Source organism: Mixophyes fleayi, unplaced genomic scaffold (genome assembly GCF_038048845.1).
Source record: "Mixophyes fleayi isolate aMixFle1 unplaced genomic scaffold, aMixFle1.hap1 Scaffold_28, whole genome shotgun sequence".
Classification (NCBI taxonomy): domain Eukaryota; kingdom Metazoa; phylum Chordata; class Amphibia; order Anura; family Limnodynastidae; genus Mixophyes; species Mixophyes fleayi.
Window position 1 is genome coordinate 1,795,515 of NW_027446866.1, and position 25,657 is coordinate 1,821,171.

At 41.3% G+C, this 25,657-nt stretch overlaps 1 protein-coding gene across 1 annotated transcript; it reads left to right on the plus strand.

The window, feature by feature from the left end:
• The first annotated feature begins 823 nt into the window (after positions 1–823).
• Positions 824–15,328, plus strand: LOC142126964 (ABC-type organic anion transporter ABCA8-like). Its single transcript, XM_075194292.1, has 9 exons — positions 824–924; positions 1,220–1,398; positions 1,933–2,008; positions 10,045–10,139; positions 10,750–10,869; positions 11,131–11,271; positions 13,423–13,502; positions 14,154–14,209; positions 14,673–15,328. The coding sequence occupies exons 1-9, from the start codon at positions 889–891 to the stop codon at positions 14,763–14,765; spliced, it is 876 nt and encodes a 291-aa protein (XP_075050393.1). The 5' UTR covers positions 824–888; the 3' UTR covers positions 14,766–15,328.
• The last annotated feature ends 10,329 nt before the right edge of the window (positions 15,329–25,657 follow it).

Consider the following 25,657-nt stretch of genomic DNA (forward strand, 5'->3'; position numbering starts at 1 on the left):
CTGTGGATAAGTACAATCAGAAGGGCTAAAAAGTACCAGTCTATAGTTTGTGTGAAACAAGATGCAGACTGAGTAAAGTGAGAGCAACCCCTCATTTCATTACATTTGCTTAGGTCTCCATTGCAAATGAGCAGTTATGCAGTCATATTTAGAACCAGGGGATTTTGCATCCTCTGGGTTTGTGAACTTTGTGAAGGTAGTATGAAATTACATGGAAGTGTCAAGGACAGGTCCGCCATCAGGGGGGTACAGGGGGTACCCTTGTACTGGGCCCGGGCTCACCAGGCGGCCCAACGGCACACACTTATCAGGGGGCCCACTGTCCTCCAGTCCCGGCGTCCCCGTACCTCCTTAAACGAACATCATTTTATGATGCACTTTGGGGGTATCTTTAAGTACCATACTGGAATACATAAAAAATTATACAGAAAAAAAAGTTAGATTTGTACTCAATATATATATATATATAGTTTGTGCCATTTCAGGTTCATCCCCACATGTATCTTACATGTTGTCCAAGGGTTGGATTATACATTAATAGGACTTTAAGTATTATTATTATTTTTGTTTACTTATAAGACGTCACAAAGTCCACAATGCCGTACAATGGGGAGTAGAACAAAACAAAATGATTACAAAGCACAGAATGAGGGAAAGGGACAATCTGCAGGGACAGAGCGTGAGACAAACCAGACAACAACGTACAGTGTAAGACTCAGTTGGACGTGAGCACGGACAGGTTTTAATTTCTTTTTGGAAGAATTTGGGGATATATAAATAAAAGAAATATAATGTGAACGGTATGAAACAATCTTGCTTTTTGCATACTTAGGTGAGGTCCTGGGGTTACTGGGCCCCAACGGTGCTGGAAAAACCACATCTATATTCATGCTGGCCGGTCAAATCAAACCAACAGCCGGGGAGGTAAGTACAACATTACTCGCTCAGCATTACAGTGTAGAAAATCCGCCCTGCACATAAACTGCTGGAGTTGTGTCGTCATTGTAGATGTAAATGTACATGGTAAAAGTTTTTTAAACCAATATTTGCATATTACTCTTGCATCACTGTTAGACGTCTAGCATTAGGTTGTCTAGTACTCCATGATTGGTATCTCCATATCCATTGTTTGTGGTCTATTAGTGACTCTAGTTTTGCCTGTATGCACTAATGGTTTGTGTTTGTCTAGCAATTCAATCCTAGTTGTCTAACCATATAGGTAGTACTTTGTGAACTCGATTTGCCCAAGACTAAAATCTCTGATGAGTCCACGGCATTCATGGGTTACTGCTGTCAGGACAGTCCCCTGTGGCCAGATATGACGGTGAAGCAACATCTGGAGATTTACGCAGCCGTGAAGGGTATGAAGAAGGAAGATGGGGATCAGGTCATCAGGAGGTACAAAGTCTCATCTATTTCATCCAGCTTAACTTTACTGCTTCAGGGCTGATGAAAAGGGAGGAAAGTTTGTTTTGAAAAATGAATGGTTAGTCCAAAAAGTAACATTAAATGCTGCTTTACTCAATATATATCTAAAAAAACACAATATGAAGTTAAACCACCAGAAATGAGAAGAGAAAATAAATTTCTTCTATTTATATGATCATCGTCATCATTTATTTATATAGCGCCAACATATTCCGTAGCGCTTTACAATTGGGGACAAACATAGTAAACTAATAAACAAACTGGGTAAAACAGACAAAGATCACAAGATATCGCCAATGAAATGTGCTTTGGTTGTTTTTGAAGGTTGTGGAGGGGGGTAAGATTGCTGTATATGGAGATATTTCACAAATATGACAGCTCTATCCCAATTATGACATGCAAAGTATGTTAATGATAATGATGTACAATATGTTGTAGATTAGGTTAATATCATGTTATCTCCATCCTGTCTCCAGCAATAAATCCTATAATGCTGTTTTGCAGAGTGACTGAGGCCCTGGAGCTGAAGGAACATTTAGATAAACCGGCCAGGAAATTGTCCGCTGGGGTCTGTAGAAAGGTGCTGATTGCTTGTCCGTATTCTGTGCTCTTATACTGGAGTTGAGATCTATGTATAATGAAGGCTGTATACCCATGTAACCTCTGCCTCTCGCTCATCAATGCTGGGGGGACCCTGCTACCTTGGGGTATAGACAGTGGTGGGATTCAAATAAATTAACAAGGGTTCTCTGCCCTAATGACCGTTTTAAGTATACAAAACGATATACCGAAAGGTAGTTTAATAATTCATGCATTTAATACTCAAATTAATATGCATTTAATGCATATTAATATTCATATAATTTAATACTCAAATAATATTTTATGCTGCTAATATCAAGATAATAATAGTAATGAGTCATGTTATGCCACACAGTAGTGCCCCCATTTCAAATTATGCCACAGTAATGCCCCTCTTCATCACACTCTGCCATTCTGCTTTGCCCCTCAAAACACTCTGCCATGCTGCTTTTGCCCCTCAGAACACTCTGCCATGCTGCCTTTGCTCCCCCTTCACTGTACCATGCTGCCTTTGCCCCTGAAAAAACGTCTGCCATGTTGCCTTTGCTTTGCCCCTGAAAATAAAGTCTGCCATGGTGCCTTTGCCTTTGAATAAAGTCTGCCATGCTGCCCTTGCTTTGCCCCTGAAAATAAAAGGCTGCCATGCTGCCTTTGCCTCTGAATATAAAGTCTGCCATGCTGCCTTTGCTTTGCCCCTGAAAAAATGTCTGCCATGTTGCCTTTGCCCTTCAAAGTAAAGTCTGCCATGCTGCCTTTGCCCCTCAAAATAAAGTCTGCCCGATATTCAGTGCGGACAGACCCGGGAGGAGTGCCGACGCTGTGGACAGGTGAGTATGTTTTTTTTTTCATCTAGCCTGCTCCCCCCCACCAACGAAGATGGTGACTATGTAGTCACCGGTTCACCGAACCAAGCCTAAAATTAGGTGTCTGTTCTGGCGAACCGGTGAGAACCGGCTGAATCCCACCACTGGGCATAGGGGAGCACATGCAGGAGAGTCAAAAATCTTAGTTTGAAATATTGAAAACTGGCAACTTGAAGCTCCTCCCCCTCCTATAACCCACCATTGTACACACAGTTTTTTATCTAACAAAGCCTATTGGATAGCTCATAGTAATCAAACCAACAACCATTCTAACTCAAAAACCAAACCAAAGCATGAACAAAGGGGTGGGAATGCAGTGTATCCCAGATGGAATTAGAGAAATGGATTCAATGTTAGTACAAAAATCCTCTTTTCTCTTTCAGGAATGTATGCTCCTAGAGGAGGGTATGCTCAGGAACCCTAAACACTGAATCTGTAAAATTTAGTAAATGTATGGACAGGAGGATCAGGTTGCCACCTGACACAATTCCTCGGCCAAGGCCCCATACACAAAGCATGATAAATGTTGTAGAATGAGCTGTGATGTTTTCAGGAACTTGTTTTCCTGCAGCAACATAAGACTGCTGAATTTTAGCCTTAATCCACCTGGACACAGCCCCTCTTCTGTGCATCATAAAGATCCAAAGAACCAATGCTGATGAAAGTGTTGGTAGTGGTTTAGGCTTAACTTCTTTCTTGTAGTACCCTGGATCAGCCAGCCACCCCTCTCCGAAATTAGAACCCTCAGGGTTAAGGATAGCAAACAGGTGTGCCTCTCTGTGCATGTTTGATATCAGGAGGATAAATGTCATGCAGATACAGTAGGTGAAATGATGCCCAGTCCTCACATTCCGTCTTTTCACTCTCAGGATCTCAAACTCCATCTTTGAAATTGCACTGATTTCTCTCTATCTTGGAGCTTCTCTCCCGGGTGATTCTGAACTTCCCTGAGTAGCACTGAGCATGACCTCACACCCGAACAGGGAACATGAGTCATAATAGTCAATCCCCTGAACCGAATAATTCACTGCAGTCCCACATTTAATCATTTGGGGACTCGCATCTCATTCTTCAGGGCATCACACTCACTTTCTTACTCCTCTGGGAATATTACATCTATGATTTATTTGTAACTTTGTATGTCCTTCTATAGTCAGTTGTAATACTAGATGGTTACACTGGATTTAATGTTAGATGATGGAAGATATATTTACTACTGTGGGTGCTGTTTAGGGCAGTGTAACACCCATTTTACAAATACAAATATCACCTCTACATAACCACAACTGTGTGCATTACCTTTTTATGAGGAATGGAAGGTATCAATTTGTATTTTTGCTGCCTGAGGTGGCTACTGAAATGTCAGTTCTATTATCCCTTACACAAACTAGGGATGTGCACCGGCGACTTTTGAGGTCTCGTGTTTTGTGTTTTGGATCCGGATTTCCGTTATTTTTGAGGTTCGGATTTGTCTCGCAAAACACTTGACGAAAAGTCTCGGTTCGGATTTAAGGTCTCGGGTTCGGATTTTTTTTGAAAAAAAAAAAAAAAGTTTAAAAATCAAGTTTTTGGGCTTATTTTCACTCCTACGCTATTATTAACCTCAATAACATTCAATAACAAGCATTTCCACTAATTTACAGTGTATTCTGAACACCTCACAATATAGTTATTAGTCCAAAACGTTGCAACGAGGTATCTTTCTGGACTGCGTAGAGGAGTGGGTCACCACAATATATATAATAAGAAAACCATCAACTTGTATGATTCGCACCAATAAATGTACCTGGACTGCGTAGAGGAGTGGGTCACCACAATATATATTAAAAACCCTGAACTTGTATGATTCGCACCAATAAATGGACAGTGGGTACAACCGCATTTTTTAGAGCACTGAGGACACTTGATCGTACTTCTCTGTACATTTTTGGTATCGCCTGCCTAGTGAAGTGGAATCTCGACGGGATTTGGTACCGGGGACACAATACCTCCATCAACCCTCTAAATCCCACTCCACTGATGGCGGACACCGGGCGCACGTCTAACACCAACATTGCAGTTACAGCCGCAGTTATACGCTTTGCAATAGGGTGACTACTATCGTATTTTGTGGTCATGGCAAACGACTGTTGGACGGTCAATTGTTTTGTGAAAGACTTAGCGGTCTTACGACTTCCCCTCTGGGAAGATGACCGACTAACAGCAGCAACAGCAGCAGTGGCAGTAGTAGGCGTACCGCTGCAGGATTCCTCGGATGAATCCCGTATTGAGGAGGACTCAGTCCGGCTGCTGACTTGGGCTGCAGGACTGAATCTGATGGAGATTGTGGAGGAAGTTGACGAGGAGGGTGTTGCTGGTGTGTATCCAACTGGACCACGGGATTTAGGTGTCCCTGTACCGATGAGGGTTCTAGCCCCAGTTCCTGAACTAACCACTGAACTATGAAGGTTATTCAGGTGACGTATAAGGGAGGATGTTCCTAGGTGGGCAAGATCCTTACCCCTGCTTATTTGAGCTTTACATAAGCTACATATGGCCATACATTGGTTGTCTGGATTTGGATAAAAATAACTCCAGACCGAAGAGCAGGGCCGGATTAAGGGGGGGGCACAGGGGGCATGTGCCCCGGGCCCCCCTCTCTCAGGGGGCCCCCCGGGACCAGCTGTGGCTCTTTTTGCTGCCCCCAAATGTCAGTCTACAAGGGGCAGCACAGGGTTCCGTTTTTAAGTGCTCTCTTGGCACTATAAGCACAAGCATGCTTTTGCTTTTTTTTTTTTGAGTGTTCTGGGCTTCCTTAGCTGCCGTGTAGATGACAGTGTGAGGAGGAGCAGAGAAGATCTGCCCTGCCTGTCTGTGGGGGATAAGGTAAGTTAAGATCTGCTGTGTGTGTGACTTTCTGTGTGTGTGACTTTCTGTGTGTGTGACTTTCTGTGTGTGTGACTGTGTGTGTGAGACTTTCTGTGTGTGTTTGTGTTTGTGTTTGTGTGACTGTGTGAGACTTTCTGTGTGTGTGTGACTGTGTCTGTGTGTGTTTCAGCCAGAGGAGGAGGCAATTATGAAAATGAAGGGGATAATTGTGGACAAGGAGAGGGGGTGATTTATGGACAAGGAGAGGGGGTGATTTATGGACAAGGAAGGGTTGATTTATGGACAAGGAGGGGGTGATTTATGGACAAGGAGGGGGTGATTTATGGACAAGGAAGGGGTGATTTATGGACAAGGAGGGGGTGATTTATGGACAAGGAGGGGGTGATTTATGGACAAGGAGGGGGTGATTTATGGACAAGGAGAAGGGGTGATTTATGGACAAGGAGAGGGGGTGATTTATGGACAAGGAAGGGGTGATTTATGGACAAGGAGGGGGTGATTTATGGACAAGGAGGGGGTGATTTATGGACAAGGAGGGGGTGATTTATGGACAAGGAGGGGGTGATTTATGGACAAGGAAGGGGTGATTTATGGACAAGGAGGGGATGATTTATGGACAAGGAGGGGGTGATTTATGGACAAGGAGAAGGGGTGATTTATGGACAAGGAGAGGGGGTGATTTATGGACAAGGAAGGGGTGATTTATGGACAAGGAGGGGGTGATTTATGGACAAGGAGGGGGTGATTTATGGACAAGGAGAAGGGGTGATTTATGGACAAGGAGAGGGGGTGATTATGGACAAGGAGGGGGTGAATATACAAATAGAGGGGGTTGCAGAGTGACAACCCAGGAAGGGAAACCAACGCTGATGAGAAGGGGGTTGAAGATGCTAAGTAGGTGGGGAATGAGGAGTGAGAGGGAAGATAGAGAATTAAGATGAAGAGGATTGAGGAGTGGGATGTTGGGGATATAAATGAAGAACAGAGAAGTACGATGTGCTCAGACCTAGATTGTCTATTTATTGTGGACCCTCTCTCCATGCCCCAGGGAAGTAGCTTTTCTAAAAGTGGGCATTATGGTAAAAATGACAAAATTATGGCATAATGTACAAAATGTAATATGCCTCCATGCTAGCTCTGTTGCCTTGCAACAAATCAGGCCTGCTAGTGCTTAGCTGGACTAGGCTGTTAGGGATAACCAATATATACTTACATATAGTAAGGTTATTTTGTTAATTATTTGTGGAGTGATTGTGAGGTATTTAATGTGTGCTTGAGTTTGGGGAGAAGGAGTGCTATTTATTAAATGTGAATATGAATTATAAAATGTTGGCAATGGTTTTGAAAAATAGGTTTATTTATTACATGTAAACTCTATTCATTTATACCAGGCTGTTTGGTGGGGAGGGAAATAAGTTTATTAAATGTGTACGCTATTAATTTAATGTCGGGGCTGCTTGGGGAAAATAGTTCTATTATTAAAAGTGAATAGTATTAATTTAATTCCAAATTTGGGGCTGGTTGCAGGGAGGGAGGCCTAATTATTAAAGGGGGTGCTATTGATTTATTAACAGGACTCTTTGGGGACTCCTAAACTTTATGTACCTGTTTTTGATTCAAAATAGGGCCCCGACATCCCAGAATCTACACAAACGGCAACTGAGCTTAAGACACCAGCAGCCACAGGTGGTGAAAGCGACAACAGCAGGTAGGGGAGACCAGGACCATCTTCCAACTGTTCTCAATATGGTGGGACTGTCCAGAATTTGGGTGACTGTCTCACTTAGTCAGGATTTGGTCTGACTACAAGGATAGTTGGGAGATATGTCCTACTTCACACTGTTATGCTTGTAAAGGCAGAGTTGTGTGCATCTAACAGTAGTGCACATAGCATTGCCTGTTTATTTGTTTAAAATTAATATCATATTCGACAATATGGGGCCCCCCTGTCTTAAGTGCCCCGGGCCCCCCAGAACCTTAATCCAGCTCTGCCGAAGAGGTGCATTTTTTGGTCTTCTGACCAGGCATGACGATGGGCTTTTTCATCCCATGGACATCAGCTGTTTCCCCCCCTGGTGCCTCATTTACAATAACCACATCACCATCCTCATCATCAAGTTCCTCCACAGCGCCAGCTACATCATCAATAGCCTCCTCCCGAGCCACCTCTTCCCGTACAGTGATGGGAAGGTCAGGCTTGACAACCACCAACACCCTTGAACTCGCCTTGGGGATTTGTGATAAGTTCTCTTTAGAAGGCAGAGTTGTTTGCTGTTTTGTTGCTGACAGCATAACTCTCTTCAATTTTTTGTAGGGGGGGGGAGGAGGAGGGCTAAGATCCATGGGTGAAGCTGAACCACTAGTCATGAACACGGGCCAGGGCCTAAGCCGTTCCTTGCCACTCCGTGTCGTAAATGGCATATTGGCAACTTTACGTTTCTCCTCAGATGATTTTAAGTTTCTCTTTTTGCTACTTTTTCTTAACTTGGGCTTTTTGGATTTTACATGCCCGGTACTACGAGATTGGGCATCGGGCTTGGAAGACGACGTTGATGGCATTTCATCGTCTATGTCATGACTAGTAGCAGCAGCTTCAGCATTAGGAGGAAGTGGGTCTTGATCTTTCCCTACTTTATCCTCCAAATTTTTGGTCTCCATTATATGTAGCACAAGATACTGCAGAATGTGTGAAATTGGTAATATTGCAGTACCAATGGACTTATACTGCTGGATTGGTTTTGCAAATTTGGTTATAATTATATATTTATTTTTTTTATTTTTTATTTTTTATTTTTTTTTACTTTTTTTTTATTTTTTAAAAACTTGGGAATAATGGGGAAATAAGTATAACTATGCCCTTAGAAGCACAGAGCACAGGACACAGCACCACTGGACTGAACAGGACACGGCACAGGACCCAGCAGCACTACGGAACTCAGCAGGACAGAGCACAGGACACAGCACCACTGGACTGATACTGCAGAATGTGTGAACTTTGTAATATTGCAGAACCACTGGACTTTTACTGCTGAATGTGTGAACTTGGTAATATTGCAGTACCAATGGGCTTATACTGCAGGATTGGTTGTGCAAATTTTGTTGTAATTAAAAAAAAATTTAATTATTTTTTTGTATTTTTTTTAAATAACTTTTTTTTATTTTTTTTAAACACTTTGGAATATTGGGGAAAATAACTATGCCCTTAGAAGCACAGAGCACAGGACACAGCACCACTGGACTGAACAGGACACAGCGCAGGACCCAGCAGCACTACTGAACTCAGCAGGACAGAGCACAGGACACAGCACCACTGGACTGATACTGCAGAATGTGTGAACTTTGTAATATTGCAGAACCACTGGACTTTTACTGCTGAATGTGTGAACTTGGTAATATTGCAGTACCAATGGGCTTATACTGCAGGATTGGTTGTGCAAATTTTGTTGTAATTAAAAAAAAATGTAATTATTTTTTTGTATTTTTTTTAAATAACTTTTTTTTATTTTTTTTAAACACTTTGGAATATTGGGGAAATAACTATGCCCTTAGAAGCACAGAGCACAGGACACAGCACCACTGGACTGAACAGGACACAGCACAGGACCCAGCAGCACCACTGACCTCAGAAGGACAGAGCACAGCACACAGCACCACTGGACTGATACTGCAGAGCACAGCACAGCACAGCACAGCACAGCACAGCACTAAACAGCACAGCACAGCACAGCACTAAACAGCACAGCACAGCACAGCACAGCACAAGATCTAACAGGACAGAGCACCACCTAACACACCCTCCCTCTACCCTGATCAATGCCCGAGTGAAGATGGCGGCGACTAGCGGGGAATTTATAGGATCCGAGTATCGCGAGATCCGACAACGGGATTATGAGTCAGAGCCTCAGTTTCAGATTTGAATTTGGCGCCAATACCCGGATCTGTCTCGGATCCGACTCGGATCGGCAAGGTTCGGGTGGGCTCGGATTTCAGAAATCCGAGCGCGCTCATCCCTAACACAAACTACCATAAGCATTACTATGTAAGTGGTGTCTAATATGTAATAGAAGTATCATAAAAAAGAAACTGAAACAACACAGGAGCAGGTTTGATGATCAATAAATCCACATGTACCAGGTTAAAGAATAAGTTGATCTTGTATGCATTTTTTGAGGGTTTTACAAGTTTAAGAAACATTTGCAATACCATAGCTCACACCACACAGTTCCTGCATGTATTTACCTATCCATATGAATGATTTGTGATGAGCAGCAATATTTATAAAATGATCTTCTTCCATTCTTAGGTGTGTTTTGCCATCAGCATGCTGGGTAACCCAACCATTGTTCTCCTGGATGAACCATCAACTGGTTTGGACCCCAAAGGTCAGCAACGACTTTGGTGAGTTTTACATTTGATGAATTTGTACAGAGATAGTTCATCTAAAAATAAAATGCGAAAACTATAAATGATATACTTGAGTAGATTTATGCTCCATGGATTTTATTTATGCTTCTTTGTCATGTGCAAGTCTCAATTGGACAAATCCAGTCTGGATTTTCAATTGCTCAATGTTTCTGTTCAACCAGTGTGGTTGAGAACATTTTCTGCTCTATACAAATAATTGTATAGGACTTTCTTTGATCATTCAGGACCATAGTTTTGAAGGCCACATGAATGTCATTTGAGGACAATTTAATAGAAGACCGTCAAACTGGGCAACCAAATTGTCACAGTCCTAGTTAGTTCTGTTCACAGCCCCAACATTGATGTTCCTCATCTGAGTGGTATAGAACAAAGTTTAAGACCTCTTACAAGACACTCTCTTGTAATTCTCCTGAACAGTACACATCTTATGGTTCTTAATCACGTATTACGTGCACATTTTCAGACAAGATGTAATAATCGACCATGTTTTCTGTGATTAAGAACTAGAAAGTTTACACCACATAGGAAGTAAGTATATAGTATATAAGATTGGGATTAATTAAAATCAGAATCTCTATTAAAGGAGAGCGATCCGAGCGGCTTTCAGGAATAAGGAGAGAGGGGCTATCCTGACCACACATTACATGGAGGAGGCAGAAGCTGTGTGTGATCGTGTTGCTATCATGGTTTCTGGAAAACTCAGGTACAGAGAGCAAGGGGGAGCTGGGAAATGTTAGGTATGATTGTAGTATTACAGAGGAAGAATTGACAGTAGACTGTATGGTCTTTCATCATCATTAATCTCAAAAGGATGTTTCCTGAAGTTTATAGTAATAGGACAGTTATAGTAATAGGACAGTTATAGTAATAGGACAGTTTTAGTAATAGGGCAGTTGTACACTAGACAATGTTGTTTTCTTTTTATAGTTACTCTCCACTCTTCTCATCTCTCATTCACATACAGGTGCATCGGGTCCATCCAGCAGCTAAAGAGCAAGTTTGGTAAAGGTTATCTCCTAGAGATAAAAGTGAAGGATTCTAACCATCTGGATGAGATTCACCAGGAGATAACCCGGCTGTTCCCACAAGCAGCCAGACAGGACAGGTAATATAGCAGCACTGTGTTATAGGTGACCACACAGGGCAGATCCCACTGCTCGACCCCAGTTCTAAGTAGACACAAATCAAACATTCTGCCCTGTACTTACGCCAAACAGTTTTTTCCTACAGGGCATAGTTAGAATTTTCAGACAATGACTCAACACATGGTCAGAGTGGTTGACCACATCTTCTGCCACTTCTTATTGAACTAGATGGTCACGATCAGATGATCTTTTGGGCTAATAGACACATATATTACTGCTTCAAATGTTCACCTTCACTTCCAAAACTGTACTAAAATAATAACAGCTGGCATCTAATTGGTTGCTATGGGCTAAACCACAGTTTTCCAATGCACTACTTTTCATAAATGTCCAGAAATGTGTGGAATTCCAAATCACCTCTTCCTAATGAATTCTAAAACTTCATCTTATTAACATGATATTGACAGTTATTACACTGTTTAATGAGCTTAACATTATTATTACTGAATATTTAGTTATTTTATCCTTATCAGTCAGTAAATCATATCAGTAGATATTTTGTTAAAAAACCTCTATTTTGGCTTGCTATTACTTTGAAGGAACGGTCATAAATTCTATTGATATAATTTTAAAAAGCAGAAACATGCTAGGTTCTGTAGTAAATAAAGAATATGGGCCTGATTAATCTTCGAACTAAAAAATAAACGCATGGAACTTGTACGGATGTATGCCCATATTCAAATACAAGTGGATCTCAAGCCATGTTTCCATTTGAATCTGGGTATAAGTACAGTCAGAACACAGTGAAGAATACGTACATGAATATTTTCAATATAAAGTCCCATCAGAAAGTATGTAAATAAAAAGATTTCATAAAATTTAAATATCTTCAAATTATAATCATTCATTTAAAAAAAATACATAAAATATATAAATGAGGATGTTCTTAATGCGTACTGTACATAAAATGAATTTATATAATGTCTCTTGCTTGCAAACACATGCTCTGAGAAGCATACCTGTAGTCATCACTATCAGTCATCACTTAAACTTGCCATTTATCTAGTGCAAGTGATACAGCTAAAATATATGTACCTTGAACCGACCATATGTGCATACACTCGGCCTTGGCATGTCCTTACTGTACATTGCTAAGTCTGTCCGCCCCTTTCCACACCCTATTCTGCCCTTCAAGTTGCAGACAGTTGAAAGTGTTGTTTGCATGTGGACATAAATTGCACCGTTCACTGGAGTAAGTCCCGTTCTGGTACATGCGCGGAGCTATTTCACAATATATATATATATAGCATCAGCATGCTCTGCAACGCTTTTCCAACTACAGTGGTACTAGAAATTTTGTAAACCCTTTATAATTTTCTGAATTTTTGCATAAATGTACCCATAAATGTGACTTACATCTTCATCTAAGTCATGGAATACATAAAGTGAACCCAACAGATTACAGAATAAACAAAAGGATATACTTTTTCTTTCATTTATTTATCAAAATGATCCAACATTAAATTTCTTTGTCGTGAACAATATGCGAACATATGCTTCCAGTAACTAGTGTGACCCCTTTTAACAGCAATGACTTCAATCAAGCATTTATGGTAAATGCTGATCAGTCCCACGTCACCTTGGAGGAATTTAGGCCCATCCCTCCTTAAAGAACTGCTAAAACTCATGGACGTTGTTGGGCTTTCTTGCATCAACACCCCGCTTCAATTCCACTTACATCACTTCATTTGGATTAAGGTTTGAGCTTTGACTCGGCCATTCCGAAGTGCAAAATTCCTTCTGCTTCAATCCTTCATTTACGGTCCATAAACTGATATCCTCATTTAGAATTTGCTGGTACAATTCAGAATTCATAGTTCGATCAATGATGTCAAGCTGCACAAAATAAATTTAATTTTGGATCGTTTTGATCAATAAATGAATTGTGTTTTTGTGTTATTTGTTTTTTTGTGTTATCTTTGACTATGTCTATGAATTCGATGAAGATCTGAATACATTTAAGGTCACATTTACGCAGAAATTCTGAAAATTGTAAAGGGTTCACAAACTTTGTAGCACCACTGTTGGAACAAACACAGTAATAAAACAAGACTGGTAATTAACAAACAGACAAAGAGGTGACAGGACCTCACTCTCTGATTACTCCTCAGGTTCTCCTCATTGCTGGTCTATAAGATCCCGATGGGTAGCGTGCAGTCATTATCACAGGCTTTCTTACAGCTCGAGGAAGGTGAGTACTTGCTCAGAGGATCTGGCTCAGTAGATTAAGAAATAGGGAACATGAAGTAGGGGATAAAATGTAAATATACAGTGGGATAAATGCAGGAAAACGGGCAGGGAAGTGGTGAGCCTGGCTACTTGGCTGAAGAGATGTTACGTTAGGGCTGACTGGATGGGGAAAGTGCAGGAGGAGTGCAATAAAATGAGAGAGAGTGAAATGAGAAAGTGAGGAGTGTAACATGGAATGAGTGAAGTGAGAAATCTGATTTGTAGCTTTGTGATGGAAACATTCATAATTTGGGATTTGGTAAAACCAAAATGAACAATAAGCAATTAAATAAACCCATCCAGTTCCATCAATAACCCCCATTGTGTCTCCAGATCAGCATAATCCGAGTTTTTTTGTATAAATAGCCACATGATTTACATATACATGTAGGCAATTACACAATTGAGGAATGGACTGTCAGCAAAGGTGGGAACTTTATGATAAGCCTGTCTCCACACCAACTGCCTTTTAATTTTTCTGATCTGGTCTCTGGGTCAAAATTTCCCACTGATATCGGTGAAACCCCAGTTGGATAGCCATGCTCTAGAAAAGCTTATATAGATATTGTATGACAGGTGTCCTGACTTAAAATGTGATTTTGTCTCTGCACAGCTAAACGTACCTATAACATAGAGGAATACAGTTTCTCCCAGTCTACCCTGGAGCAGGTAACTTTATTCTACTTCTGTGGATACAAGTCACAATGAAGGGAGCATCTAGGGATAGTCTCAAAGTGGTGCCTTATTAAAGTAGTCTTTTTCATACTTTTTTTATCTTTCTCTCAAGCATTAAAATTATAGGCAGCTTTGGTATTTACAAAGCTTCTAACATGCTATTCACAATTACAATATGTAAAAATTACTTTAAAAAGAAGATGGATTAAAACCGACCCTTCTTGATTTTCTAACTTCACTTTTGAGACTAACCTTCGCTGAAAGTTTGGAGGGGGCATGGAAACCCATTAATGGTTCTTTTCTCAGCCTCTCTTCTCCTTGCTGCTTCTCCTGTCTTTTCTTAACATAAGTGATTGTGTCATATTTCACATCCCCTTACCCCACATCAGTCTGTACCCAGGCTGCACATTCCCAGCTATCCCAAACCCTCCAAGTTACTAATTACCTCTCACCACAGGTGTTCCTGGAGCTGGTCAAGGAGCAGGAGAAGGAGGATTTTGACCTGGATACCTCATTTCGGTGGAAGCACCTACGGACAGAGAGCATCTGAGGATCAGAAGATGCATTGAGTGAGGGAATTCGCTGGACAATATAATGTGACAATTATTGCTTCAGTGTCCCTATTACCTCTGTACGCTACATCTGTGGTGCTTTAGAGACCGACAATACATTCCTGAGCAGAGGGGATTAATTAACTTTATGATAAGTGATTCCATTATGGCATACAATAAATCACTTAAGTTCTTTAGAGCTACAGATATGCTGGATATATTTCCAGCCCTTACTCAGTGACATATTTGTTCTTCTTACTTACTACAGACATCGGTAAACATGTCTAATCTGAGCAGTAAACCTCTCCATGTGGATCACTCAACCACTTGTCTTGTTTCCCAATATACCACTCAATGTTCAATAATCATTTACAGCACTAATTCTATATCCAGACTAATAACTTATATATAAATGTATTAATCCTCTATAACAGGGCATTATTACTAAGCAGTGTATTTCTTTGGTCGATCAGTTCAGTCATTTGATTTTTTATATAACTGAGTAACAAGTACCCTGTTCTTTTCTGTTGCCACTTGGAAAAAAAATGACATCAGTTATTTTGTAGCATTATTTTATGAAACATAAAAAAATATATATTTAAAAACATCTGTGTTCTTCATCTGCAAGGGATCCAATCTTGTAAGCTTTTAATCCAAAAGGCTTGTGTCCATAATAAAACCCAAGACATTATTTATTCTGCAGCTATTAAAAAAAATTGCATCCAAGGTCTTGGAGTTGTCCAAAAAAATGAACTTCAAATAAAAACATTCCACGGACGAAGGGAAACAAATCTTCTTTTCATGACTCTTGAAGAACCCCAAATATTCCACTGTATCCGGCTTCACAAAAAATAAGCCCTCACAGATGCTTAATGAAATATGAAAGACACAAGGGGAGATATTTACTAAACTGCGGGTTTGAAAAAGTGGAGATGTTGCCTATAGCAACCAATCAGATTCTAGCTAGCATTTTGTAGAATGTACTAAATAAATGCTAGCTAGAATCTGATTGGTTGCTATAGGCAACATCTCAAAAAAAAAACAAAATGAGTCCGCTCATATCAGATAGTGTCATAGACCTGACTATTTGCATATATAGTACCATTAATAAAGCATAAATGGGACTTGTATATAAATGCAGACTAAAATTGGTGTATAAAAAATAAATTAATTCTTCAATAATAGAGCTTAAAATAAAAGACGACGCCGGATAGAGGAGAGAGAGTGTTGGAGAAGAAAAGTGAAGAAAGAAGATGCTGACAGTCAATGCAGAGCGGCGGAAGCACGAATGAAGATGGCTGAAAACTTCATCAAGAAGAGCTGGAGGAGGGAGCAAAAGAACTTTCATGGTTCCCCTCGCTGCCAACGAATGCTGCTAGAGTCAGGTAAGGCCCTTTAGGCATCCCTCTTCCAGGCAATGCCTGCACTCTATCTTTCATACACTTGGGCAAAAAGCCCTGGGCATCTTTCGGACACTATGTCAATGTGGCAGCAGTGGTCATAAGGCCAAATAGATAAATAGGAGTGTGTAGGTCTTTCGTATATTTCTCTGTGGGCACATTAGTGTAAATACATCATCATCATCATCAACAACATTTATTTATATAGTGCCAGCAGATTCCGTAGCGCTTTACAATTGGGAACAAACAATAATAAGACAATACTGGGTAATATATACATACAGAGAGGTAAGAGAACCCTGCTCACAAGCTTACAATCTATAGGACAATGGGAGTTTGAAACAAAAGGGCATGTGCTACATCATATTGCACAATGGACCAGCTAGAATGCAAAGGTAAAAGAACTGAGTGGGCTGTGTGTGTGGCAATGTTGGTCAGAGGGTTGTTGTCTTGCGTTAGCTGTGTAGAGGATAGTAATAAGGTAATCTATGGAATTAAGATGGTGGTTGAGGAATATCATAACCTTGTCTGAAGAGGTGTGTTTTCAGTAAATGCTTGAAGGTTTGAAGACTAGAGGAAAGTCTTATTGTGCGAGGGAGGGAATTCCACAAAGTGGGTGCAGCCCGGAAAAAATCCTGTAACCGAGAATGGGAGGATGTGATAAGAGTGGAAGAGTGACGTAGATCTTGTGCAGAACGGAGGTGTTGAGTAGGGAGATATTTTGAGACAAGTGAGGAAATGTATGTCGGTGCAATTTTGTTGATGGCCTTATATGTTAGTATAATAATTTTATATTGGATTCATTGAAATACAGGCAGCCAATGTAGAGACTGACAGAGCAGAGTAATAACGATTTGCAAGGAAAATCAATCTAGCCGCTGCGTGCAAAATAGATTGTAGGGGTTCAAGTCTGACTTCAATGTACTTTATTGCTTGGTATTGTACTGCATTCTTATGTAATATTTTCCCTTCCAAGCCCCCATTAAAGGTAGGCTTTTGGTATCCGTATTCCCTGTGTCTGCATTCTGTAATTTTGTGTCTGTAAACTGAAGGGTTTGAGTTAGGGTAGTACACAACATCTATTGCTAGTAGGGATGTGCACCGGCGACTTTTGAGGTCTCGTGTTTTGTGTTTTGGATCCGGATTTTCGTTATTTTTGGGGTTCGGATTTGTCTCGCAAAACACTTGACGAAAGGTCTCGGTTCGGATTTAAGGTTTTGGATTCAGATTTTTTTTGAAAAAAACATAAAAAGTTTAAAAATCAAGTTTTTGGGCTTATTTTCACTCCTAGGCTATTATTAACCTCAATAACATTCAATAACAAGCATTTCCACTAATTTACAGTGTATTCTGAACACCTCACAATATAGTTATTAGTCCAAAACGTTGCAACGAGGTATCTTTCTGGACTGCGTAGAGGAGTGGGTCACCACAATATATATAATAAGAAAACCATCAACTTGTATGATTCGCACCAATAAATGTACCTGGACTGCGTAGAGGAGTGGGTCACCACAATATATATTAAAAACCCTGAACTTGTATGATTCGCACCAATAAATGTACCTGGACTGCGTAGAGGAGTGGGTCACCACAATATATATTAAAAACCCTGAACTTTTATGATTCGCACCAATAAATGTACCTGGACTGCGTAGAGGAGTGGGTCACCACAATATCTTAAAAACCCTGAACTTTTATGATTCGCACCAATAAATGTACCTGGACTGCGTAGAGGAGTGGGTCACCACAATATCTTAAAAACCCTGAACTTTTATGAATCGCACCAATAAATGTACCTGGACTGCGTAGAGGAGTGGGTCACCACAATATATATTAAAAACCCTGAACTTTTATGAATCGCACCAATAAATGTACCTGGACTGCGTAGAGGAGTGGCCCCGGTACCCAATTTGGTACCGGGGCCACAATACCTCCTCCAAACATGGTACAGACAATTCGTCATTGAGATCCCATAAAGTATCTTAAAGACAGACAGGGTCGAAGTGTTATTGTTTGACTTTGTAAACCCAAAAACAGTCCCTGTTGCACATAGTCGTGCAATGAAGACTGACTTTTTCATTTAAAGGCACCATCTTTCAAGTGTAGTGTTTGTAAGTCTAAGTCATATTATACTTTTGGTAAAATTGGTTTATTTTGTTCCTCTTTATGGTAACTACTAATAGAATTAAAGTATTAAATAGAAGCGGCAGTTCCTCTTTATGGTAATTAGTAATAGAATTAAAGTATGAAATAGAATTAAAGTATGAAATAGAATTAAAGTATGAAATAGAGTGGTATAGAGTTGTAGTGTGGTATAGAATAGAGTGGTCCCCACAATATAATTAAAAAACCCTCCACGGGTCAGAATTCCACCAAACAAGTATCTGGACTGCGTAGAGGAGTGGCCCCAGTACCCAATTTGGTACCGGGGCCACAATACCTCCTCCAAACATGGTACAGACAATTCGTCATTGAGATCCCATAAAGTATCTTAAAGACAGACAGGGTCGAAGTGTTATTGTTTGACTTTGTAAACCCAAAAACAGTCCCTGTTGCACATAGTCGTGCAATGAAGACTGACTTTTTCATTTAAAGGCACCATCTTTCAAGTGTAGTGTTTGTAAGTCTAAGTCATATTATACTTTTGGTAAAATTGGTTTATTTTGTTCCTCTTTATGGTAACTACTAATAGAATTTAAGTATTAAATAGAAGCGGCAGTTCCTCTTTATGGTAATTAGTAATAGAATTAAAGTATGAAATAGAATTAAAGTATGAAATAGAATTAAAGTATGAAATAGAATTAAAGTATGAAATAGAGTGGTATAGAGTTGTAGTGTGGTATAGAATAGAGTGGTCCCCACAATATAATTAAAAAACCCTCCACGGGTCAGAATTCCACCAAACAAGTATCTGGACTGCGTAGTGGGGTGGCCCCGGTACCCAATTTGATACCGGGGCCACAATAAAATAAATACACCCTCAACTGGTCTGAATTCCACCAAACAAGTATCTGGACTGCGTAGAGGAGTGGGTCACCACAATATATATTAAAAACCCTGAACTTGTATGATTCGCAGCAATAAATGTATCTGGACTGCGTAGAGGAGTGGGTCACCACAATATATATTAAAAACCCTGAACTTGTATGATTCGCAGCAATAAATGTACCTGGACTGCGTAGAGGAGTGGGTCACCACAATATATATTAAAAACCCTGAACTTTTATGATTCGCACCAATAAATGTACCTGGATTGCGTAGAGGAGTGGGTCACCACAATATCTTAAAAACCCTGAACTTTTATGATTCGCACCAATAAATGTACCTGGACTGCGTAGAGGAGTGGGTCACCACAATATCTTAAAAACCCTGAACTTTTATGAATCGCACCAATAAATGTATCTGGACTGCGTAGAGGAGTGGGTCACCACAATATATATTAAAAACCCTGAACTTGTATGATTCGCAGCAATAAATGTATCTGGACTGCGTAGAGGAGTGGGTCACCACAATATATATTATTAATAAGAAAAGACTCAAGCTTTCAAGTGTAGTGTTTATAAAATATAAACAACAATACAGTAGTTTTAGTCAGAGGACGTCAATACCTCTTTTTTTAAATTATGACAGGGCATTTTACTTTTGGTTTAATTTCTTGAATTTGGTTAAATTTGGTTTTACTTTTTGAACATGGCAAACGACTGTTGATTGGTCACATAATGCAAAAAAAAAAGTTCCAAGATGGAATTGTCCTTGGGCCCTCACACCCACCCTTATGTTGTTGAAATAGGACATGCACACTTTAACAAACCAATCATTTCAGCGACAGGACCTACCAAACAACTTTGGCTGAAATGATTGGTTTGTTTGGGCCCCCACACCAAAAAAGCTATTCATCTCTCCCTGTACAGACTAAACGGGCTCTACTGAGGCAAGATGTCATCCTCATCCTCAACCTCTGATTCCTCTCCCCCTACAGTGTGTACTTCCTCCTCATCACACATTATCAATTCGTCCCCGCTGGACTCCACAACCACAGGTCCCTCTGTAGTATCTGGAGGGCAGTGCTGTACTTCATTGAGGAATTGATTATTCATTTTTATAAACATCATTTTTTCAACGTTGTGAGGAAGCAACCTCCTTCGCCGCTCACTGACCAGGTTCCCCGCTGCACTAAAAACTCTTTCCGAGTACACACTGGAGGGGGGACAACTCAGGTAAAATAGAGCCAGTTTGTACAGGGGCTTCCAAACTGCCTTTTTTTCCTGCCAGTAACAATATGGACTGTCTGACATGTCTACTTGGATGGTGTCAGCAAAGTAATCATCCACCATTTTTTCAATGGTGACAGCATCCAATGCAGCGAGAGTAGACATGTCTGCAATGGTTGGCAGGTCCTTAAGTCCGGACCAGATGTTATCAGCATCCCCGCCAGTGCCTCTTTTGGGAAAACTGAGCTTTTTCCTCGCAGCCATAGATGTGGAAGAAAATGAGGGTGGAGCTGTTGGCATGTCACGGTCCTCTTCAGAGGACAATCTCCTGACCAGAAGGTCTTTGCACCGCTGTAGACTTGTGTCCGCCGGAAACAGAGACACAACATACGCTTTAAACCGAGGATCGAGCACGGTGGCCAGAATGTATTCCTCTGACTTTAAAAGAGTGACCACCCTCGGATCCTGGCAAAGCGTACGAAGGGCTTCATCCACAAGAGCTACATGCTTTGTTGGATCGCAATGCTTTACCAGCTCCTCCCTCACTTTCTCCAGCTGCTTCTGCAACAGCCTGATCAGGGGAATGACCTGACTCAAGCTGGCAGTGTCGGAACTGACTTCTCGTGTGGCAAGTTCAAATGGCTGCAGAACCTTGCACAACACGGAAATCAGTCTCCACTGCGCTTGACTCAGGCGCATGCCCACTCCTTTGCCTATGTCGTAGGTGGCTGTGTAGGCCTGAATGGCCTTTTGCTGCTCCTCCATCCTCTGCAGCATATAGAGGGTGGAGTTCCAGCGCGTCACAACCTCTTGTTTGAGGTGATGGCAGGGCAGGTTCAAGCTTTTTTGATGTGCCTCTAGTCTGCGGTAGGCACTGGCTGAATGCCGAAAGTGTCCAGCAATTTTGCGCGCCACCGCAAGCATCTCCTGCACACCCCTGTCACTCTTGAGGTAATGCTGCACCACCAAATTAATGGTGTGGGCAAAACATGGGACGTGCTGGAAATTGCCCATATTTAATGCCCGCACAATGTTACTGGCATTGTCTGACACCACAAATCCCCATGAGAGTCTAAGTGGGGTAAGCCACTGGGAGATAATTTCCCTCATTTTCTCTAATATGTTGTCAGCGTTGTGCCTCTTATTAAAGCCTGTAATACACAATGTTGCCTGCCTTTGCACGAGCAGCCATTTTGTAGTTGCTGCTACTGATGCAGCTGTTGCTGTTGCTGCGGAAGGGGATGCATCTACCCAGTGGGCTGTCACAGTCATATAGTCCTTCGTTTGCCCAGAACCACTTGTCCACATGTCCGTGGTTAAGTGGACAGTGGGTACAACCGCATTTTTTAGAGCACTGAGGACACTTGATCGTACTTCTGTACATTTTTGGTATCGCCTGCCTAGTGAAGTGGAATCTCGACGGGATTTGGTACCGGGGACACAATACCTCCATCAACCCTCTAAATCCCACTCCACTGATGGCGGACACCGGGCGCACGTCTAACACCAACATTGCAGTTACAGCCGCAGTTATACGCTTTGCAATAGGGTGACTACTATCGTATTTTGTGGTCATGGCAAACGACTGTTGGACGGTCAATTGTTTTGTGAAAGACTTAGCGGTCTTACGACTTCCCCTCTGGGAAGATGACCGACTAACAGCAGCAACAGCAGCAGTGGCAGTAGTAGGCGTACCGCTGCAGGATTCATCGGATGAATCCCGTATTGAGGAGGACTCAGTCCGGCTGCTGACTTGGGCTGCAGGACTGAATCTGATGGAGATTGTGGAGGAAGTTGACGAGGAGGGTGTTGCTGGTGTGTATCCAACTGGACCACGGGATTTAGGTGTCCCTGTACCGATGAGGGTCCTAGCCCCAGTTCCTGAACTAACCACTGAACTATGAAGGTTATTCAGGTGACGTATAAGGGAGGATGTTCCTAGGTGGGCAAGATCCTTACCCCTGCTTATTTGAGCTTTACATAAGCTACATATGGCCATACATTGGTTGTCTGGATTTGGATAAAAATAACTCCAGACCGAAGAGGTGCATTTTTTGGTCTTCTGACCAGGCATGACGATGGGCTTTTTCATCCCATGGACATCAGCTGTTTCCCCCCCTGGTGCCTCATTTACAATAACCACATCACCATCCTCATCATCAAGTTCCTCCACAGCGCCAGCTACATCATCAATAGCCTCCTCCCGAGCCACCTCTTCCCGTACAGTGATGGGAAGGTCAGGCTTGACAACCACCAACACCCTTGAACTCGCCTTGGGGATTTGTGATAAGTTCTCTTTAGAAGGCAGAGTTGTTTGCTGTTTTGTTGCTGACAGCATAACTCTCTTCAATTTTTTGTAGGGGGGGGAGGAGGAGGAGGGCTAAGATCCGTGGGTGAAGCTGAACCACTAGTCATGAACACGGGCCAGGGCCTAAGCCGTTCCTTGCCACTCCGTGTCGTAAATGGCATATTGGCAACTTTACGTTTCTCCTCAGATGATTTTAAGTTTCTCTTTTTGCTACTTTTTCTTAACTTGGGCTTTTTGGATTTTACATGCCCGGTACTACGAGATTGGGCATCGGGCTTGGAAGACGACGTTGATGGCATTTCATCGTCTATGTCATGACTAGTGGCAGCAGCTTCAGCATTAGGAGGAAGTGGGTCTTGATCTTTCCCTACTTTATCCTCCAAATTTTTGGTCTCCATTATATGTAGCACAAGATACTGCAGAATGTGTGAAATTGGTAATATTGCAGTACCAATGGACTTATACTGCTGGATTGGTTTTGCAAATTTGGTTATAAATATATATATTTTTTTAAATTTTTTATTTTTTATTTTTTTTTACTTTTTTTTTATTTTTTAAAAACTTGGGAATAATGGGGAAATAACTATGCCCTTAGAAGCACAGAGCACAGGACACAGCACCACTGGACTGAACAGGACACAGCGCAGGACCCAGCAGCACTACTGAACTCAGCAGGACAGAGCACAGGACACAGCACCACTGGACTGATACTGCAGAATGTGTGAACTTTGTAATATTGCAGAACCACTGGACTTTTACTGCTGAATGTGTGAACTTGGTAATATTGCAGTACCAATGGGCTTATACAGCAGGATTGCTTGTGCAAATTTTGTTGTAATTAAAAAAAAAATGTAATTATTTTTTTGTATTTTTTTTAAATAACTTTTTATTTTTTTTAAACACTTTGGAATATTGGGGAAAATAAGTTATAACTATGCCCTTAGAAGCACAGAGCACAGGACACAGCACCACTGGACTGAACAGGACACAGCGCAGGACCCAGCAGCACTACTGAACTCAGCAGGACAGAGCACAGGACACAGCACCACTGGACTGATACTGCAGAATGTGTGAACTTTGTAATATTGCAGAACCACTGGACTTTTACTGCTGAATGTGTGAACTTGGTAATATTGCAGTACCAATGGGCTTATACTGCAGGATTGGTTGTGCAAATTTTGTTGTAATTAAAAAAAAATGTAATTATTTTTTTGTATTTTTTTTAAATAACTTTTTATTTTTTTTAAACACTTTGGAATATTGGGGAAAATAAGTTATAACTATGCCCTTAGAAGCACAGAGCACAGGACACAGCACCACTGGACTGAACAGGACACAGCGCAGGACCCAGCAGCACTACTGAACTCAGCAGGACAGAGCACAGGACACAGCACCACTGGACTGATACTGCAGAATGTGTGAACTTTGTAATATTGCAGAACCACTGGACTTTTACTGCTGAATGTGTGAACTTGGTAATATTGCAGTACCAATGGGCTTATACTGCAGGATTGGTTGTGCAAATTTTGTTGTAATTAAAAAAAAATGTAATTATTTTTTTGTATTTTTTTTAAATAACTTTTTTTTATTTTTTTTAAACACTTTGGAATATTGGGGAAATAACTATGCCCTTAGAAGCACAGAGCACAGGACACAGCACCACTGGACTGAACAGGACACAGCACAGGACCCAGCAGCACCACTGACCTCAGAAGGACAGAGCACAGCACACAGCACCACTGGACTGATACTGCAGAACACAGCACAGCACAGCACAGCACAGCACAGCACAGCACAGCACGAGATCTAACAGGACAGAGCCTTATGTTTCTTCTGGAGGTTTTCTCTTTCCCTGTACTTACTTAAGTTGAAAGGAAGATTAGCCCCTTGGTATCCGCTGCCATGGAGGGTAACATGGAAATATATATATATATAGTGACAGGAATAGATTTAGAGGTAACAAACTTTTGTTTAATGGCTGTACTTTAGTAGGTACAAAGAAAACAACAATCAAAGAAAGCCACAAACACCTAACCCCCATTTAGCGCACTATCTCACTTCTTGGCCCCTCTCTAAACAGTAGCTAAACACACAACTATCCTCAACAGAATCAAACAGTAGCTGAGGCTCCCTCCTCAGTCAATCATTGTGGTCGCTATCTCTTTTCTCTTTCTTTAAGAAACACAGGACTCTACTGGGACAGACCCCTCGTCCATCCCCAAGTGGTCCTTTGTCTGGGCTTGCGATTTCTCTCTCTGTCTTTTTGTAGCAAAAGAATCTGGTGTCTGGTGGATACCAATCCAACAGACACGTTGTTGTGTCCAACTGATCCTCTATATGGACTTACAGCTTGCATTTCTCCATATATATAAAGTTCAGGTATCTGAGATTATTCTCTGGCAGTTTAAATACGCTTCTCTTGGTTCATAACTCTTGGCCATCTCTAACTGGTCCTGCTCAAGCTTTCCTGCCTCTTGCAGAACACCACAGCTCATCACTAAGCTCCTTACTGAGCATTCTCCTTAGCTCCTAGTCGAGCCTTCTGAGTTTTCTGCTGGGTTGCAGATATGTGTGGTCACACCTGTTTTCAAACCTGTTGAGGCAGATCTCAATTTACATGGCATGAAAGGATTGCAAACTCGAGGCACCTAGCTTTCAGCCATTGAGATGACTTGTTTACCATGTTAGAATATTGATACTGCTTCTTTAACTCTGGTGAGCATGTGTCACTGACTGTGTATGTTCTCATTATCTCTTCAGCTGTGGTGAGCATGTCATTGCACTCCTGTCTCGTTAATTTAAGGTGTGCTTCTCTCCTGACATGATTGGATCCTTGGGGGTATATTTACTAAGCTGCAGGTTTGAAAAAGTGGAGATGTTGCCTATAGTAACCAATCAGATTCTAGATGTCATTTTGTAGAATGTACTAAATAAATGATTACTAGAATCTGATTGATTGCTATAGGCAA

Excerpts from the sequence above, each read along its gene's own strand:
- LOC142126964 (XM_075194292.1), top strand. The coding sequence starts at position 889 with ATGCTGGCCGGTCAAATCAAACCAACAGCCGGGGAG. Across the intron at positions 1,399-1,932 it reads GGGGATCAGGTCATCAGGAG|AGTGACTGAGGCCCTGGAGC; the intron begins GTACAAAGTCTC and ends GCTGTTTTGCAG. Across the intron at positions 14,210-14,672 it reads CCCAGTCTACCCTGGAGCAG|GTGTTCCTGGAGCTGGTCAA; the intron begins GTAACTTTATTC and ends CTCTCACCACAG.